Source organism: Macaca mulatta, chromosome 20 (genome assembly GCF_049350105.2).
Source record: "Macaca mulatta isolate MMU2019108-1 chromosome 20, T2T-MMU8v2.0, whole genome shotgun sequence".
Classification (NCBI taxonomy): domain Eukaryota; kingdom Metazoa; phylum Chordata; class Mammalia; order Primates; family Cercopithecidae; genus Macaca; species Macaca mulatta.
In genome coordinates, this window is record NC_133425.1 from 51,137,825 (window position 1) to 51,156,471 (window position 18,647).

General features: G+C 49.7%; 1 protein-coding gene across 6 annotated transcripts in view; it reads left to right on the forward strand.

Annotated features, from left to right (window-relative positions):
- The first annotated feature begins 3,027 nt into the window (after positions 1 to 3,027).
- Positions 3,028 to 18,647, forward strand: part of SLC6A2 (solute carrier family 6 member 2) — a 46,854-nt gene continuing 31,234 nt past the window's right edge. For 2 of the 6 annotated variants that reach the window (NM_001033023.1, NM_001033022.1), the window contains 2 exon segments: positions 4,015 to 4,328; positions 17,044 to 17,175. In NM_001033023.1, the coding sequence (NP_001028195.1) occupies positions 4,055 to 4,328; positions 17,044 to 17,175 (406 nt within the window). In that variant the 5' untranslated portion in view covers positions 4,015 to 4,054. 6 annotated transcript variants of the gene reach the window in all.

The window sequence follows — 18,647 nt, forward strand, 5'->3', positions numbered from 1 at the left end:
AGTGCTCCTTAATCTGCTTTCTATTGGTTTCCTTCCCTTTGCTGTCTCACTTCTCCTCTTCCCAATGAGGATTATCTCCTAAATAAATTATTTGTATTCAAATCTTTGTTTCCAGTTCTGTTTCTTGAGGAATCCAATACAAAATGAAACCAACCAAAGACATCAAACCCAACCAAAGAAAGAGATCTCTTCTAGTTCTGTATTGTACATGTTTCTGGAGCACCATTTAAGTAACAGAATACATCAGGCATTGTCCTTGACCCTGGTAGGGAGGTCTCACAAATAACGGTACAGGCAAATATACACAGCAGTATAAAAGAGGAGTCTGACTCTGTTGTAGGAGGTGGTTATCAGGGAAAGCCTCATAGTGAAGGTGACTGGAGGTTTTGGAGGATGAATAGGAGTTCTCCAGGTAGAAAAAAGAATGATGGAAGCAGCATATTAAAAAATCTAGAAGTGTATAAAAACACACGGTATTCTGGGAACCACTAGCAGTTTAGTATCTCTCATATTACTGGAGAATAAAGCATATTTTGGAGGTGATAAAGAATTTGTGGGAAAAATGAGGAGAGAACAAGAATAGCAGGAGGTGTGGTTAAAGAGCCAGAGTCTTGTCTGTATTCCTCAAGTGTTTAGGCATTATCTTGGAAAGGTTGGAGGATTTTTTAAAATTGTGGGTTATCTTTTTCTGTTTGATTAAGTATCAAATGCTCATTGTGGAAAAGTTGGCAAAAGAAGTGTAGAGAAGAAAATAAAATTACCTCAAATCCAGAGTTAATTAAATCATGTTTATGTGTTGGTGTGTTTCAGAGGAGTTTCAGGCAGAGGAACGAGGTGGTCACACTTGAGTTCTAGGTAGAGCTCTGGCAGTTGGTGATGATGATGCAGCTGGAAAGATACTGAATGTGGAGTGACCAGCTAGGAGGCTGCTGCAGTGAGGGGTGATGAGGGTTCTTTGTTGTGGCTTTGCAGGGTGTTTCAGAGGTGGGATTCTCAGCACTTGAAAACCAGTTGGATGGGGTGTGGGGTAGAGGAGAGGAGGGGACCATGACTACTAGAGAGATTCTGAGCGTCTCCACCATGACTTGGTGGAGGGAGCAGAGGCTGGAAGCCAGGAGACTTGGGTTCTCATTTCCACTCTATGACGTCCAATCTGTGGAACCCTGGATAAGTCCCTTAAGCCCACAGAGCCACAGTTTCCTGACCTGAAACATGGAAAGATGATTCTCTTCCTGCTTTCCTTACAGGATTGTCATGATGGTCCAATAGATCAAAGGAGATAAACACCTTTCATGTGTGGAAACCTACAGTTCTGAGCTCTTGTCCTCAAACCTCTGCTCAGTCTTTTCCCTCACCTGCCTTTTGTCCTCTGCCCCCAGAAGGTAGGGGAACCCACACCCCTCTAGGTTTCCCTTCCTCTCCCCTCTGCATCCTGCCCAGAGGACGTTTGTCATGATTGTCCTTCTGGTACAGATGCTCTAAACACCCCCACGGACCACCATTTTTTTTTTTTTTTTTTGAGAGGGAGTCTCGCTGTGACTGGAGTGCAGTGGCGGGATCTCGGCTCACTGCAAGCTCCGCCTCCTGGGTTCACGCCATTCTCCTATCTCAGCCTCCCGAGTAGCTGGGACTACAGGCACCCACCACCTTGCCCGGCTAATTTTTTGTATTTTTAGTGGAGATGGGGTTTCACTGTGTTAGCCAGGATGATCTCGGATCTCCTGACCTCGTGATCCACCCGCCTCGGCCTCCCAAAGTGCTGGGATTACAGGCGTGAGCCACCGCGCCCGGCCACCACCATTCTTTCATTCATTCACTCATTCACTTCACATGCTGGTTGATGCTCTAGTATGTTCCAGGTGCCAGAACATGTGCTATAAAAGACAGACAAGGTCTCTGTGCTCATGGAGCTCACGTACCGCCCAAGGGGGGACATAAAATTAAACAACTAGGACCAATTCCGATAGTGATGTAACAAAGGAATAAATAGGGTGATAGGATAGAGAGTGAGGGTGTATTTTCGATTTGAGTGGTCGGGAAGGGACCTCTGGACTGAAACTTGAACAACTCAGGCAGAGAAAACAGCAAGTGTAAAGGTCTTGGGGTGGGCTTGAGGTTAGGATGTTTACAGAATGGAAAGGTCAGTGTGGCTGGGTTGATCAAGCCCCACCCATCCCACTTAGCACTGCCACCTCTCTGAAGCCTCCTTGGATCAACAGGATGCTTCTCTTGCTGATTCAGCTCCACCCTACTCCCACACATCTGTGGTCACAATCCATCCTGACCACACTGGGTTATGACAGACCCTACACACTGGTCTGGGAGCTCCTTAAAATCAGGGGCTATCTCCTCTCTAGCCAGCACTGTTCACGCACACATGAGCATCTGCTACATGGATTAATACATTGATCAATAGATGAATCAATGAATGAGAAAACGACTATCAGGTCCAAATGACTCAGTCCTTCACTTGTCTAATTGTTACCTTCTCAAATTCCCTGACCCCTTATGCAAACTGCAGCCCCACTGACCCCCCATTCCCTCACCCGTCATATAACGTGTGTATTTATGATGTTTCCCGTTTCCTCTATCTCCGCTGGTAGAAAGTAAACTCCATGAGGTCAGGAATCTCCGAGTTGTGTTGCGTCAGTGTAATCCAAGAGCCCACAACAGTGCCTGGCACACAGCGGGCATGTGGAAGAACAAATGTATGAAGGGGTGAATGAATGAAGAATTGAATGAATAAATAGTAGTTCTCAGCTTCATAGAACACGGGTCACAACCTCAAATGCCCTGCTACCCTGCCCATAAATAACAGAGATGCAGGAGTAAGTGCTGGGCTGTGACCTGTCAATATGCTAAGTCGCTCAAACAAAATTGCCCAACAGCCTGCTGGCCGCCTATTTGCAGTACTGGGACCTGAACCGCACATTCCCATTTCATTGATAAAGAAACTCTGACCAGATAGTTTAAATGGCCTGCTGCGGACGACAGAGCTGGTGCAGCACCGGTCGCTGCTTCCCCAGGCCTTTTTTTTTTTTTTTTTTTTTTGGCCTCCTCTCTGACACGACGCAGACCTCAGTTTTGGAGAGTCTATCACTCGCTCCCCGTGGTGGGAGATCATAGCCTGGTGTCCTTGGGAGCGGCGAGCGGTGCTCGGCGCAGGATAGAAAGGGAGTGCGCGTCCGGGTCCCACAGATCCCTGGGAGCCCGCGCCACGCTCCCGCCCCTGCCCATCCCCGGCCGCGCTGTCAGTCTCCATTAGCGCTAACAGGCTCCAGACGGAGCGGGCCGGGCGCTGGGTTAATGCAATCGGCGCGTTACCTGGGGCGCAGGCTACATTACCAGCCCGGCCCCCGCCAGGCACGGCCAGAACCAGTCAGCCCGCGCCCTGCCGGCCGCCCCGCGCCTCCAGCTCTTCCCCGGCCCCGCCCGAACGCCACGCGGCGGAGCCCAGCCCCAGCCCGCGCCCCAGAGCCTGCCAAGGCGCCGCCGGTCGGGGGCCAGCAGGGCGCAAGGCACCAGGGATCCCCTCGCCGCCGGACACGTGAGTGCGCCCTGAGCGCGGGACCGGGCTAGGTGTGCCGGGGAGGTCCGGGCCGAGACGCGCCAGCAGAGGGCCAGCGAGTTTGTAGTGCAGTGACGTTAAGTGTCCGGGGAGGCTCCCGGAGCTGTTGAAGTGGCGGGGACCCGAGCTGGGGAGTGGGTCGGCACGCTGCCCTCAGCCTGGGTGAGTTCAATCCCAACCATTTGGGGCAGGCGAGAATGGGTGAACGAGGAAGAGTGCTGCAAGGTCTTCAGCCGCACCGACAGGGCTGTCAGAAGAGGCGTGCCCCAACCTCTGTTTCCAAATTTTTTCAGCGGACGCGCGCCCGTTTCTGGGAGCCCTGCGTTCGCTCAGCGCGCGCTCATCCCAGTGTCCAAGGCACTCCCAGGTGGTCTTGGGAGTTGCAAGTAGGGAAGAACGGCCCAGTAACCACCTCTTTTCCCTTTATCCAAGCAGTGCCTCAGCGTGCCCCCAGGACCGCTAAAGTTCCTCTCGCCAGCCGCATCCATGCTTCTGGCGCGAATGAACCCGCAGGTGCAGCCAGAGAACAGCGGGGCGGACGCGGGTCCAGAGCAGCCCCTTCGGGCGCGCAAAACTGCGGAGCTGCTGGTGGTGAAGGAGCGCAACGGGGTCCAGTGCCTACTGGCGCCCCGCGACGGCGACGCGCAGCCCCGGGAGACCTGGGGCAAGAAGATCGACTTCCTGTTGTCCGTAGTCGGCTTCGCAGTGGACCTGGCCAACGTGTGGCGCTTCCCCTACCTCTGCTACAAGAACGGCGGCGGTGAGCGCGGGGTCGGGCTGGGAATTTGAATTTGGGAGGTCCGCTGTCTGCAGCGGTGGCTGGGACAGGAGCTGGAATACACACGGAAGGGAAGCCAGGAGACGGGCAAATCTGGGGCGCAGAAAGAACTGGACAGGGCTAACGGAAAAAAAAGAATCGGAGTCCTCTGGAAGGTCATTTTCCCGGGCTCTTTGCAGAGTACCTCGAGTTCATTCCAGCGGAAGTGTCAGGATTGTGCACCCTGGAAGCAAAACAGCGGAAGAGTTAAATGGAGGCATGACCCTAAAGTCATGATAGGGGTAAGGATGGAAAGGAGAGAATCTGGGGTGCCAGGTTGGGTAGGGGAGCCTGACCATTTGATGGTCTGCTGGAAGGGAGGTGGAGGTTCCAAGAGCTCTTGAAGGGGCACCAGAAGTGGGTGGGATTTGACAACCAGGCCCACAGTGACCCTAAATCTAGCACTCTGAACCTGGGGGCAGGAACCTTTGGGCCAGGAGCAGTGGGAATACTTGGGTTCTCCGAAAGCACCTGGGGAGGCCCTGTGGTCTTGGGGATAGAAACACACAAGAAGAAGCCAGTATCAGAAAGAATGCCACTCTCAGGGAGCACAGCCCAGGTGAAATCTGGCCAGTAGGTGCCAAGAACTGGCCTGGTGCTAAAGTCAGGAGGCCTGGATGATTGGGGTGAAACGTCTACCTCCTCAAGTCCTAGCTGCATTGCAGGGAGGAGTGGGAGAGGGGCCTGAAGAAGGCTCCAGTGGAACAGCCCTTCTCCTGCTGGGTGGTCCAGTTGGCCACCTGCCTGAGAATGAGAGCCTAGAGATCACCTACAGCCAATCCAGGAAGAATAACATAGAACCCCGGGCCACGGAAGCGGCCTGGGAGTCAGGGTGCTGGCCCCCATGCCCTAGCTCCTTCCTGAGGGGCTTTGCTCCCGGGGTGCCCAGTCCTGCCACTTTTGCTGGGATGAGCTCAGAGGTACCCTGCAAAGAGTGTGGGAAAATAGGCCTTCTAGAGGAAGAAACTGGAGAAGGAGGACCCAGGTCTGAAAGCCTGTCTTTCTCCACTGGGCTGCATTGCTTGGTGGTAGCTGTGACTCTGGACTTAAGGGAGGTCAGAGGGAGGAAGGGCAAGAATTTGGAGCTGGGTAGACGGAAAGCTCATGACCTGTTCACAGGCTCTAGGACTTTCAACCCTTGCTTCTATGTGTACTCTGGACACTTGCTTTGGGATGGGCAATACTTAGTGTTTGCAAAAAAGGAGTGGGGCCAGGCGTGGTGGCTCATGCCTGTAATCCTAGCACTTTGGGAGGACAAAGTGGGCAGATTGCCTGAGCTCAGGAGTTCGAGACCAGCCTGGGCAACATGGTGATACCTCATCTCTACTAAAAATACAAAAACTTAGCTGGGCGTAGTGGTGCACGCCTGTAATCCCAGCTACTCAGGAGGCTGAGGCAGGAGAATTACTTGAACCCAGGATGTGGAGGTTGCAGTGAGCCGAGATCACACAACTGCACTCCAGCCTAGACCATGGGTAACAAAGCAAGACTCTGTCTCAAAAAAAAGGAGTAGGATCACCGTAGAGCACAGGTGGCTCTCAGCAGAGGATGCTGAGTAAGAAAGCAGTTAGCTCTTCCTATGAGACAGTTAACCCAAGGTTGGAGCTGACAGATGGAGGTTTGTGTCCATGCCCTCCCCAGCACCTCCTGAGATGGGTCTGTCATTGTCAGGTACTCTGAGACCAGATAGCTGGGACAGCAGTCCTGAGCTTCAGGAGCATCTGAGATCTAGGGCCTGATCCCTGGGGGAAAAACTTGCGACTCTGCAAGCTCAATGTTTGTGTCTGGCCCTGGAATGGTCATGGGCAGAGAGAGAAAGGTGAGAAAAGGAGAAGCTAATTCAGAGGTGAAACTTTCCCACGTTTGGCGGCTATAGCCTCTCAAGGGTTACTGGGCAGGTTTGAGCATTGCTGTTTGGGCCCAGGACGGGAGAAAATGCAGATTCTCTATATTTTTTAACAAGCTGGGAGATGATGAATGAGAGACCTTAAGACCCGCCATCCCGCCTGTCCTCAGTGACCGCCCCAGACTGCTTGTCTCTAGACAGTGGAAGGCTCTATCATTAATCAGCAATATTTTTCTGGTTCCTCTTGGTGTGAGGCACAGTGCTAGGCTCTTCAGGGGTCACGGTCACCAAGCGGCATGAACCACCACTTCTGCCTGCCAGGAGCTTTAATCACCCAATTCTTTATTGTCATGCTGCTACAAGTTCTTCCCATTGCACTATGTGTTTGTTGAAACTAAAAGCATCCAGATGGCCAGTTTGACAAGTCAGCTAGATGGATATTCCAGGGCTTTCATTGACACTGTGTGCTCATTTAGTCATTGCCAGCAATGCAAATAAAGAGCACCTGTTGTATGCAGGGTACTAGACCAGGTTCTTAGGATGCAAAATGGAGCAAACTCGTCACAAGTTCCAATCTTTAGGTGAAGTTGGCCAAAAACTTCTTCTCCTGGGCTTGCTAGCTTAAAACACAACTCACTCCAAGTTGTTCGGTGGTTTGTCTCTTTGTGGGTCTGTCTCCCAAACAGGAAAAGGCACAATGAGGGCAGAGACTGTGACTTTTTTATCCCTGTATGTCTAATGCCCAAGATAAGGCCTAGGTCACAGGAATGTGGTAGAAGGTACCCAAGAAACTGCTATTGAATAAGTTAATGAAATGCTCCAAGCCCTCAGAGACCTCCAACCGTATTCAGAAACAACAGAAACACTCAGCGGTAACAAATAAAGTGAAGCCACATACACCGGTGGGGCAGGGGCAGTCTATTCATTCGTGGTCTTGGCTGTGGAGTCCTGGGTTCCAGTTTCTAGCTATTCGGCTTTGGCAAGTCTCCATGCCTCAGTTTCCTCACTTGTCAAATGGAAATAATGGTGTTCAGCTTGGAACATTGTTGCGAGGACCAAATATAATAACTCATGGAGAGTCTGGCATGGAGCGTAGCCTTAGGAAAGGTGGCTGCTGATTTTTGTTAATGTCATTATGGTGATGTATGACATGGTTGGAGAGACAAGTGCTTTAGACAAATGCTATAAAGGCCTGAGGAAGGGCTGCTTAGGAAGGGCTGGGTGGAGGTGGGCTGTGGTTAAAGCTCAGCTGCTCTGGATGGGGTGGGTGCAGACAAGCAGTGAGAAGGGAGGCGATCTCCAGCTGTGCACCTGGGATAGGAATGTACATGGAATCATCTCAGAGAACAGGAGTGCAGGCTGGCTGCAGGGCAAGCCGGGAGAGATAAGGGTGCAGGGGCAAGTTGGGGCCAGGCTGCAGAGGCCTTGAATGCCAGGCTAAGGGGTGGGGATATTATACCAGTGAATTTCCATTTCTGGTTAAGATGTTCACAGTTGGTGTCAGGGAGGAGTGCAGTCCTCCATCTCAGAGTATGAGGTAACTCCTTTTCTCACTTACCCCTCATCCCTTCAGACATGCTGAGCTAGCCCCCTCTGGGCTTTATCTCTGCTGAGGCCTCCTGGCTTCTCTGTCTTTTTGTGGATCAATTCTCATTCAGTAATTCCCAAATTAGCCCCAGAGCTGAGCAAGTGGTCAGGAAGGTGGGTCTCCTGCAATTGCAGAACAGCCGGAAGACTGGCGTTTGAGTCTGAGCTCTGCCTCTCACTGTGTGACCTCGGGCATAGTACAGCCCCACTCTGAGCCTCAAGTTCCCAGCTATAGCTGAACATGACCTGGGATAATACCACAAGATTTATTCCTTTCCAATGCCCTGGCTCAGGGTTACACCGAAGCCAGGACTCACCCGGCCTGTTATTTAACAGCTGTCAGTGTGCTCTTCTGGTGCCAGTATTAACACTATAACCTCTGCAATTCTGACTGTTCTTGCTGGCCCAGACTGGAGGATGTTTTGAAATGATGAAGGTGCCAATGGTTTAGGCCCCTGGCTAATGTTTTCTGAATACATTACTGGAAGAGATCAGCCTGTCTGATCATCTTCCCCATGACCAGCTGCTGGGATGCACGGGCTGCGGGAGGCTTTGGGAGCGGAAAGCCACTCTCAGAAATTCCGGAGCTTTGTTCAGAGTCTTCTCAAACAGCTGGTCTCCATGAGGAGGCAGTACCAGGTGATGATTCTAGAGTTTCCCTTTGCACCTGTGATCCTGGTCTGTGCTGGTCCCTGGGGAAGAGCAGGAAGATGGACTGGGTGCTCATGTTTGCCTTTCTTCCAGGGAAGTGGCTGCTGTGAATTAACCTTTGCACATGGCTGCTTGTGTTTGAGTCCCGTCCTGAGGACAGCTTAGAGCTGTGCATTGTAGAGAAATATAGTCTTTAGGTTCAGGGTCTGAGTGTAACTTTTGCTAGAAAGGTAACGACAGACAAATCACTCACCTTTGCTGATCTGAGCTTCAGTTTCCTTACACAGAAGAGGAGAATAACCACAGCACCTTCTTGCAGGGTGAGATGGCATCAGAGACAATATATGTAAACTCCTCGAAATGATGTCACATAATAGGGGCTCGATAAATGTAGTCATTAGTATTTGGTTGTTGTTCAATGATGTTAACTGCATGCTAGACTTAGGAGTGGGGCAAGATCCTGATTTTTGGAAGTAGCAGAATTCATCCTAAGATGAAATTGATAAAAGGAAATAATGCTGGAAAGTAGTCCCACTTGGGTCTGGAGCCCAAGCATGACGGACTCAGGAATCAGGGACTGGGCTTTGCTCCATCTCCTGACAGCCTAACCTTATCTCAAAATAGATTCCTCACCTGGCAAATGGGGTTTATAATTCCTGCATGGGGTCCCATGACCTTTTGTGGTTCTGCGTCCCCAGCGGACTCTCTTCTCTCCCCAAGGAAGCTCAGAGTCTCAGGGACCCCCAGCCCTTTGGGAGCCCTTGTGGCTGAAATATCTGGGATCCTTAACACCAAGTGTGAAGTAGTGACGGCTAGAGAGGTCAGGAATCTCCAAACTCAGTGCTCTTACATCTGGCTTGGCTGCAGGGGGCCATCTACACACCAGGCTTGCCAAGCCAGACACTGATTGTCGCTCAGATGCACAATGAGCCAGCCAGCTGGTGTGGCACTCAGCTGACAAGTCTGTACACCCCTTGGCAGAAATGTGGTGCTCATCTGGGACCCTGATCTGAGGTCACTGGCATGGTTTGGCTTGTTACTCCAAGCTTGTCAAAAGGATCTGAAAGGGGCTGTTCCTGACAAGATTGGGATTTAATAGGGATAAATGTTACATCCTGCCCTGCAGTCCCAAACCCAACTGCCTAAGTAAGGTTTAGGCCACAGCAAAAGTGGAGAAAGGCCCCGGGGCTTTTCACATCCTTCATGTGAGTCACTGCTGAGATCCATCATTTAGCCAAAAAAAAAAAAAAAAAAAATTTACGAAATGCCTGTCATATGCCAGGAATATGGAGATGAGCAAAAGAAAATCCTTGCCTTTAAGGGTGCTCATGGTCTGCTGCAGATCTCCTAAAAGTCTATCATTTTCGATTCTAATATTGGAGGTGTTAATCCCAAATGAGGGAGGTGAGGTCCTGCTCTGTTATTTGTGGGCCGTATTTCCCTCTGTGATGTAGTTCTGAGCAACCCAAACTCCCTCTGATGTGTTTCTTTTAAAGAGACCAGGATGGAGGAAGTGGAAACCAGAATCTTCACAGAGATTTTACTAAAGCCACAGCTTTATTAGGAAAAATCAAGTCCAGATCCTCCAAAGTGACTAGCAGATGGAGAATTACCACATGAGGAGGGGTAGCCCCACGCCAGTTTCCCTGAATTCCACCCCCATTTTTCTGCCTAGAGCAGCTGGGTTTAATCCATCAGGGGAGTGGGTGTGTTCCCTCAGTGGGCCTGTTTCCAGGTCTTCCACTCAACAACAACAATCAACACAGAAGACGTCTGTGACCAAATGTTTGGGGGTTTCTCCCAGCACATCAGGCAAGCAATCAAGTCTGCAGCAGACACCAGCTGAGTGCCTCCGATTCAATTCAATTCTGGTGCTGTCTACCTGGAGATAGCATCAGATCTCACAGGTTGAGGGCTCAGTCCCACAAGAATGCCCCCCCACTTTATGTTGCTATCATAAGCCCCAGGTTGTTTTACTGTGCTTCCGACCCACTGTCTATAAATCAGGGTTCCTCCCATCCCCTGCTTGGGTTTGATTAATTTGCTAGAGCAGCTCACAGAACTCAGAGGAACACTTTATTACATTTTCTGCTATGGTTTAGATACGGTTTGTTTGTCTCCACTAAAACTCCTGTTGAAGTTTGAACCCCAGTGTGGGAGTGTTGGGAGAAGAGGCCTAGTGAGAGGTGTTTGGATCATGAGAGTGGATCCCTTATAAATAGATTAATGTTCTTTGGAAAGGGTAAGGGGGTTCTTGCCCCACTCTCTTGGTTCCCCTCTTGCCATGTGATCTCTGTACCCCTGCTCCCCTTTCATTTTCTGCCATGAGTGGAAGCAGCCAGAGGCCCTCACCAGATGCAGCTGCCCAACCTTCAACTTTCCAGCCACCAGAATCATGAGACATATAAACCTCTCTTCTTTATAAATTCCCTAGCCTCAGGTATTCTGTTATAGCAATGGTAAACCGACCAAGGCGCTCCCTCACCTTCATCTTGGGTCCCTCCAGCTGAGCTCTTACCATAGATCTGTGTACTACTATGATACCTATCAGTCTATCTGTCTATCCATCTATCTGTCTATCTATTGATCTATTGTTCCTGGCTCAAAATACCAAGAGCCCTTGTTGTAACATTGGGGCACTTTAGGCCTCAGAAAACAGAACCTTTTCTCTTTGACCTTCTCCTGCTCTCCTTCCATTTGCCCCCTTATCTCTCCAAGGCAGGACTTTTCCCTGGCCTGCCTTTCTTGGAGCTGGCAGTAAAGAAATTCTCTGATCCATCTTTCTAATTGTGAGTCATAAAACCCCCATTTCAGAAGGAGTCCTGCCCCAGGCCCTGGGGGAAGGAATGCTCCACAGAGACCGAGAAGAATCTGAACAGACAGGCCTTGCTGGGCTTTCCCACTCAGCATATTAGTATTACATCATACTCTGTTCAATCATGGTGGCCAATCATGCCTATCCAATGACACCTCCATAGAAGGCCCAAGAGGACAGGGTTCAGGAGCTTCAAAAGAGCCAAACGCATGGAGGTTCCTGAGTAGGAAACGTCTGAGGAGCCATCTCAGCTTCAGAACTCTTCTAGGGTCAGCTAAGGTTTGGCCTGTCATATCCTGTCCCCCGCTGTGGCCGGTGGTTCCATTCCCTCAATCTCTCCACTGCATGCATTCCCCTCCCACTACCTCTATGCCATCCTTCATGCAGCACCACAGGGCATTCTTTCTAGGTAACGGCACTGGCTGTGGCCTGGGGGCATCCTTTGTCCTGCATTTGCTCATGGTCAGCACTCTTGTTTGCACGCAAGAGTAGAGTAGCTAGCCCCACTTGGGACAGGGACATGAGGATCCTGGAGCACTGCCACAGAGTCCTGTGTGTGGCCTCCAGCCAGCGTTCGTGCTGTGCTCCACAAAGGACCCTGCCACACTCCACCACACAAGAGAGCCTTTACTTCCTGTTTCCAGCGGACGGAGCTGCTGCGCATCTGCTCTTGAGTATAATGACAAGACATGAGTCCCATTTACAGAGCACCCACTAAGTACCTTGCACTTCACCTCCGTCATCTCTAATTATCACAGCAAACCAGTGACACAGGTGTTATTATCTCATTTACAAAGGGGGAGCTAAGGCTCAGAGAAGGTACATTTAGAAAAGGTCACATAGCTATACATAGTAGGGCTGAGGGACAGGATTATCTTTAGGTCCAGGCATGAAGGCCTGCCCTACCTCCATGCTTCAGAGAGCACAACTCTGCCCCCTTTCCATCTCATGGGAGGCAAGTGTGCCTGCCCATCCAGCACACTCCCCATCCAAATACCCCACCACTTTCCAATACCCGGACGGTGGAATTCTCTGCCCAAACAGCCTCAGGCACCCTTCTGGGTCTACATGAACCTCTTGCTGGGTTCCCTCTTCTGTGGTGTGGGCTGTGCTGCGGGAGGTGGGGGTGTCTGCAAGGTCAGTGGACATAGCTCGGACACCTATGTGCAAGAGCTCTGACATGGCTAGACGGAGCTGGGAGGAAGTAGGGGCAAGGCAAACGGGTCTTCCCCTGTACCTCCACATTCCAGCCTGGAGCTCCAAGAGCTGAGAATTCCAACCTTGAACTTTATCATAGAACTATTACAAAGATCTCTTTATCAAAGTAAGAAGACAGAACATGTTTTATTTAACAGTTGTTGATTTGTTACCTTTAAATGTGTCAAAGTGGGAGCGGCCCTGTCTCCTGACTAAAGTTTCACGTTCTCCTGCATCCCGATGCCTACTGTGTTGTTAGGGCACCCTTAGGGTGTTGGGGAAGGGGGACAAATCTAGCTTCCCTAAGCATGGACCAAGGTTTTCTTGGGGCTCTGGTGCATGACACCAGTAGCAACAGCCTGTAGCTGAGCTCTGTGTATCAAGGAAACTATTCTGTGGATTGGCACTTCTTGCATATATATCAGGGTGTGGCCAGAATTCACAGTTTGAGGAATCCTGTCCTCAACAAACTAGGTGTCAGGGGAGTCTCTCTCCTTCCTGAAGCCCCTCTTTGACCACACTCCCTCTACCTCTCCCCAGATCCCCAGCAGGTCTTGGCCACTTCACCCCTCACTGAACTCCTCCTCTAGGCTTTCCAGCCCTTTACCTGGGGTCCTCCTCACCTGCTAGGGGCTGCTCCAGCACATCCCACTCTAAACCTAATGACCCCTGGGCTTCCCTTCCTGGGTACTTGGCATTTGCACAGAGGCTTCCAGAGCCCTTCTGTACCCAGAAGAGTTTCTCTCTAACAGTGGGATGGGAGGCAGTGTGGTTAGGCCAGAGGTGATGGGACTAATGCTTTTCTTACTAAATTCATTCAAAGGTCACTGCTCAGATTTTCTTTCATGGTCGACAGTTCTTTTACTCATGTGGTTGTGTGAGTGTGTCAACACGCAAAAGTGTGTGTCCTTTTGCATAAGTATGCACAGGTGTGCATTTGTGTGCATGCATATGGTTTTTGGAGACTCCCAGGCACTGGGCACTGAGCCCCTCGTGAGGCATGCCCTGCCTGTGTTTTTCCAGGTCTGCCCTCACCAGCCCAGCACCCATGCAGCCAGGGCATTCCAGACCCAAGATAAGATTCTAGCCTTTCAGTTCTGAAACTCTCAGACCCTGTGTGAGGCTGGTTGCAGCTGGCACTGCCACACATGGAGATGGAGCAGGACCACATGGGTATGGTAGTTACAAGCCTTGCAGAGCAGTAATTTTTAGGGGGTCTGCAACCAGCCTCGGTTTCCAGAGAACCACTGCAGAGCTGTTTATAAAAGAGGCAACCTCAGTTGACTTCACTCATCCCTGGAGCCCCTTCCTGACTCTTCAGCTTGAAGAATTTACTTCTACAAGAGGAGAAGGAAACTCTCCCAGGTTTCCTTCTGCAAGAGGCCTTGGGCAAGCTAGCTGTCCTCTTTTAGAATAAGGTACTGGCCACGAGTAGCTGGCTGTTTTTCATTCCTACTAAGCCATTTCACCACTCTTTGGTCTTCTTAATCTGTTTCCACCTGAATGAAGCTTTGGTTGGCCCATATCAAATGCACGCACAGAGAAGAGCCGCAGGTGCATGCAGACCCATCATCTCCCCTCCTTTTCTCATGTTGTTGTGCCTCCCAGCCAGCAGAGGAAGAATGACTCCAAACTGGGCAGTTTACCTATGTGTTGGCAGTGCCACCCAGAGGTTTAGAGTTGAGGAAACTGGCCAAAGTGAGATGACTGGTTAACTGGCTGATGTTGCTTTTCCCCTTCCTTGGCCATGCAGCAGAGTATGGAGTTGCTGGGGGCATCCCACAGTGGCGAGGTCTGAGCAGTGACTCCTGGCTTTTTCCTTCCCCATGTTCCCTTGGGCCACCGACTTCCATCTTCAGGCCTATCAAAGAGTTTTTGTTTATTTGTTTTGTATTCATATATATACATATATATATATATATATATATATATATATATATATATATATATTTTGAGTCAGCATCTCACTCTGCCACCCAGGCTGCAGGGCAGTGGCATGATCATAGCTCACTGCAGCCTCAAACTCTGTTGCCCAGGCTGTTCTTGAGTTCCTGGGCTCAAGCAATCCTCCTGCCTCGGCCTCCCTAAGTGCTGGGATTACAGGCATGAGCCACTGTGCCTGGCCCTATTAAACAGTTTAATACACCTATCTAACTGCCCCTTGCCCTGGCTCTAGATCCTCAAGGGGAGTAACAGTTGGCCACAAGGCAGAGTAGGGCTGAGACATATCCAGGTTTGAAACCGAGCTTCATACTTGCTAGCTGGACAAGCAACTTAACCTTTCTAAGCACCAGTGTCCTCATCTGTAAAAGAGATTGTGGTAATTCTCTCTCAGGGGTGGTTTTAAGTAAATAATTATGTAAAAACTTGTGTGCAGCTTGGCATATAACAGGTGCTCAACAAACAGTACTTGTTACTTTTGCCAACCCCACTAACTACCTCCATCTACATCAGCACACCAGCACCACCATTACTGTCAGCAATGTGCATAGAGACCTGGGTCAGGTAGCAAACCAGCCCTCTCTATGTGGGAGAGGGAGAAAGGCAGAGAATGAAAGGAAGAAATGAGGAAGGAGAAAAATGGCCCATGGCCACTCCAGAGACTTCCAACCTGGAGCAGTGGCTGTAGCATTGGGCCAGCCTATGACCAATAGACCAGATGGCTTAGCTGGTCCCAGATCCCCCATTTCAGAACAACCTACCCTCTGATCCTATTCAGACTCATGTCCTTCATTTAGGTTGGAATGTTCTGGAATCTTTGGGGCATGTTGGAAACAGCTCTGGAGTTCTTGAGCCAGGCAGACCTGGACCCAAATCCCAGATCCACAACTTACCAGCAGGTTAAGGTCGGTCAGGTCACTTAATTTCTCCAACCCTCAGTTTCCTCATCTGAAAAATGGGTATAGCAGTTGCTATGTCAGAGGGTTTCTGGGTAGTGTAAGTGGGATCACAGATAGCCAGTGCCCAGGTCCTGCCTGATACACAGAAGATGCTCATTTCCCAGTAGTTTTACATTTTTCCCCTTTCCACCCTGCCCCCCACCACTGATCCATCTTCCACTCACAAGGAACTGGGTCTCTCAGCACTGGGGCCAACGCTTCGTGCTTCCTACTTAGGAGAGGTGCCCTGAGAAACAAGTGGAGACTGATAGTCTGAGTAGCTGAGTGAGTTTGACCCTAGGTATCATGTGACTTTGCCACAGTTCTTTGCTATCTTGAAGCCTTAGTTTCCACATCTGTAAAATGGAAATAATAATGATCTTTGATCTTTGTGGTGAGGATTGAATGAAAGTGCTTGGAGCTCAGAAGGGGATGAGCAAGTGTGAGCTCCTGGTATCTATTGTTAATATTGCTAATGTTACCATTGTTAAAGTATTTCCTGTTTTCTTGATGTGGGTAGGTCAGAGAGTATTTGGTTTCCAGGGTTACAACACCTTAGCTAAAGGCCAGTGGTAACAGGAGTTTAAATCTGGCCTGGCCACCTCCAGCTGTGTGTGGAAAGGAGCTGGTGTTTTGCTTTGGGCACACTTGCAAGCTGGGGCTCATATGACATGTGTCCCAGTGAGTCACCTTGCAGAGTCAGAGCACACCCCGGGCTGCCAGGGTGTACTGAGAATTGTCTCCGCAACTCAGATTCATCTAAGTCCATAGGAGATGCTCATATCCCAGTAGTTTTACCTTTTCCCCCTTTCTGCCCTGCCCCCCACCACTGCAAGGGAATTCTCCCAGGAATTAATCGCTGCCTGGTGCCCAGGGACCCCATCAAGTTTCTGTGATGTTCTGGGTGGATAACTTCCCTGGTCAGGGACTTGAACCTCTGCCCCTTTGCTTCAGCCGCCTATAACAGTGGGGACCTAGTGGGTTGGAAGGCCGGAATGTGAATCCTGCTTCCATTACCTACCAGCAGCACCAACAGGAGCCATTAGACTCCCTTCTCTGCCCCTCAGCTTGCCCTGGGGGTACGTAATGACCCTGACTGGTTATTATGTTTGCAGGCTGTTGTGAAACTCTAAGAAGAATCCGGTGAGATCATGTTTGGGAAAGCCACATGCAACCCTAAGTGATATGGATACCAGCAAAATTAGAAACTCCGTCATGTAAATTTAGGCACTGTCTCTTTTCCTCTGGTCTCAATTTTCTTGCCTGTAAAAGGAAGGGTTTGGGTTAGATTGACATTCCCAGAGTGATGATTCATGAAAGAAAATGTTCAGTGTTTAAATAAATCTGGTAAAGGCTACACCTGTGATCCCCCTCCTGACACATCACAGCATGCACTTGTGTATCAAAGGCTAGGAGAAGCCTGCAAGAAGCAAATCTATTTTGCTTTGCTTAACCTAGATTTTACTAATTTGACCATAGAATCTCACTATTATGGTTGTGATTATTACTACCACAAATACTATTACTGTTATGATGATTAGTATTGATTGCTGTGCGTCATCTTTGGAAACAGCCAGCTGAGCAGATGCCCAGGATCTTTGCAGCTCTTGCAGACATGGATCCAAGACCAGGGTGGAGGGGGCAGGGGTCTGTCAGGTCACACTCTGCCCCTGTGTCCTCCAGGTGCCTTCCTGATCCCGTACACACTCTTCCTTATCATCGCGGGGATGCCCCTGTTCTACATGGAGCTGGCTCTGGGACAGTACAACCGGGAGGGGGCTGCCACCGTGTGGAAAATCTGCCCATTCTTCAAAGGTAAAGAAGGGGTGGGAGGAAGTTTCATGGTTGTTCATAAAGGCTTCCCTGTTGCCCCTGGGGAATCTGCTCCAGTGGTGAGATCTAAGGTAGACCTCCTGTCATGTGGGGTTCACAGGTATTGACAAGGTCAAGACTGTCCACCATTCCAAGTTACATGGAGAGCATTCAGTGTGTTGGGAATAGCATTAGCATAGAAATTCTGGAAACCTGGGTTCTAATCCAGCTCTACCTGCTGAGTGACCAGAGAGTCTATTTCCTGCATGGGAAATTTTTACATAAGTATCAGAAGTACCGAGCACATATACCACTAGTCTCTCCTTTTGCTCCCATGGCAGTCCTTAGAAGTTGATCATGGATCTTTTTGAGCCCAGCCTGAAAGCTGATTCGTACAATAGCCACAACTAGTTGATTGCAGCTGAAATACAACATGAAGCCTACTTGCATTTGGGACTAAGAACACATCTGCAGAAAGTAGCCAGAGCAACTGCTATTTCTTGGCCCCTATACAGCTGGGAGAAGGGCATGGAGGAAGAGTTAATCTCTCCCAAGCACTGGTTGGAGAACTGGGCACAGGTGGCAACGAGGGCCAGTGTGACTCCCATGAGCCTCTTCTCAGCTGGCATGTGTCTCCTGAGTACCTCCTCTGTACTCAGTCCTGTGGGAGATACAGCTGGTGCAAGAGCCTTATAAGACATGTGCATTCGTTACTTTTCTTGTTGTTAATTGTCAGAAATTCAACTCAAACTGGCTTCAATATAAAAGAGAGTTGACTTCTGTTACAGTAAAGTCCGGGGATTGGCTTCAGGTATAGATAGATCCAGATGCCCAAATAATGATGTCTGGAATCTATCGCTCTTTTAGTGTTTCAGATCTGTTTTATTCTGTTAGAATCAGTCTCAGGTAAATTCTTCTCAAGTACCTGCAAAGATGGCCATCAGCAACTCCAGTGTTAAATTTTACCAAGTTTAAATTTTACCAAAAGCAAACAAATAAACAAACAAAAACCCCTATAGAGTCATAGCTTTCTTAAAGGTTCCAGGGAAGATTCTCATTGGTTTAACTTGAGTCATATGCCCATCTACTAACCAATCACTGTGACTGTGAGAAAGCAGTTCTCTGATTGGCCGGGCATACATCTCCTGATGGAGGAAGAGAGGGGAATAGCCTCACCCACACCTCACAGGCTAATCATAACTTAAGGCTAATTCCTTAAAAAGCAATGTTGGGTAGGTAAACAATATATCTATCCTAGAAAAAAGCTATAGAACTACCCCTAAAGGAGCTTATGATACATTGAGGCACACGATACTGGCACCTGAAGCAGGTGGTTGAGAATAGGACCCAGAAAGCACACAGGGCTGAAATTCCAATCAGGGAGTGCTTGGTTGGGTTTCCCCAGAAGCAGTTCGGAGACAAGGATTTAAGTGTAAGTAGTTAGTGTGGGAGGTGATCCTTAGAGAGCAGCAGCT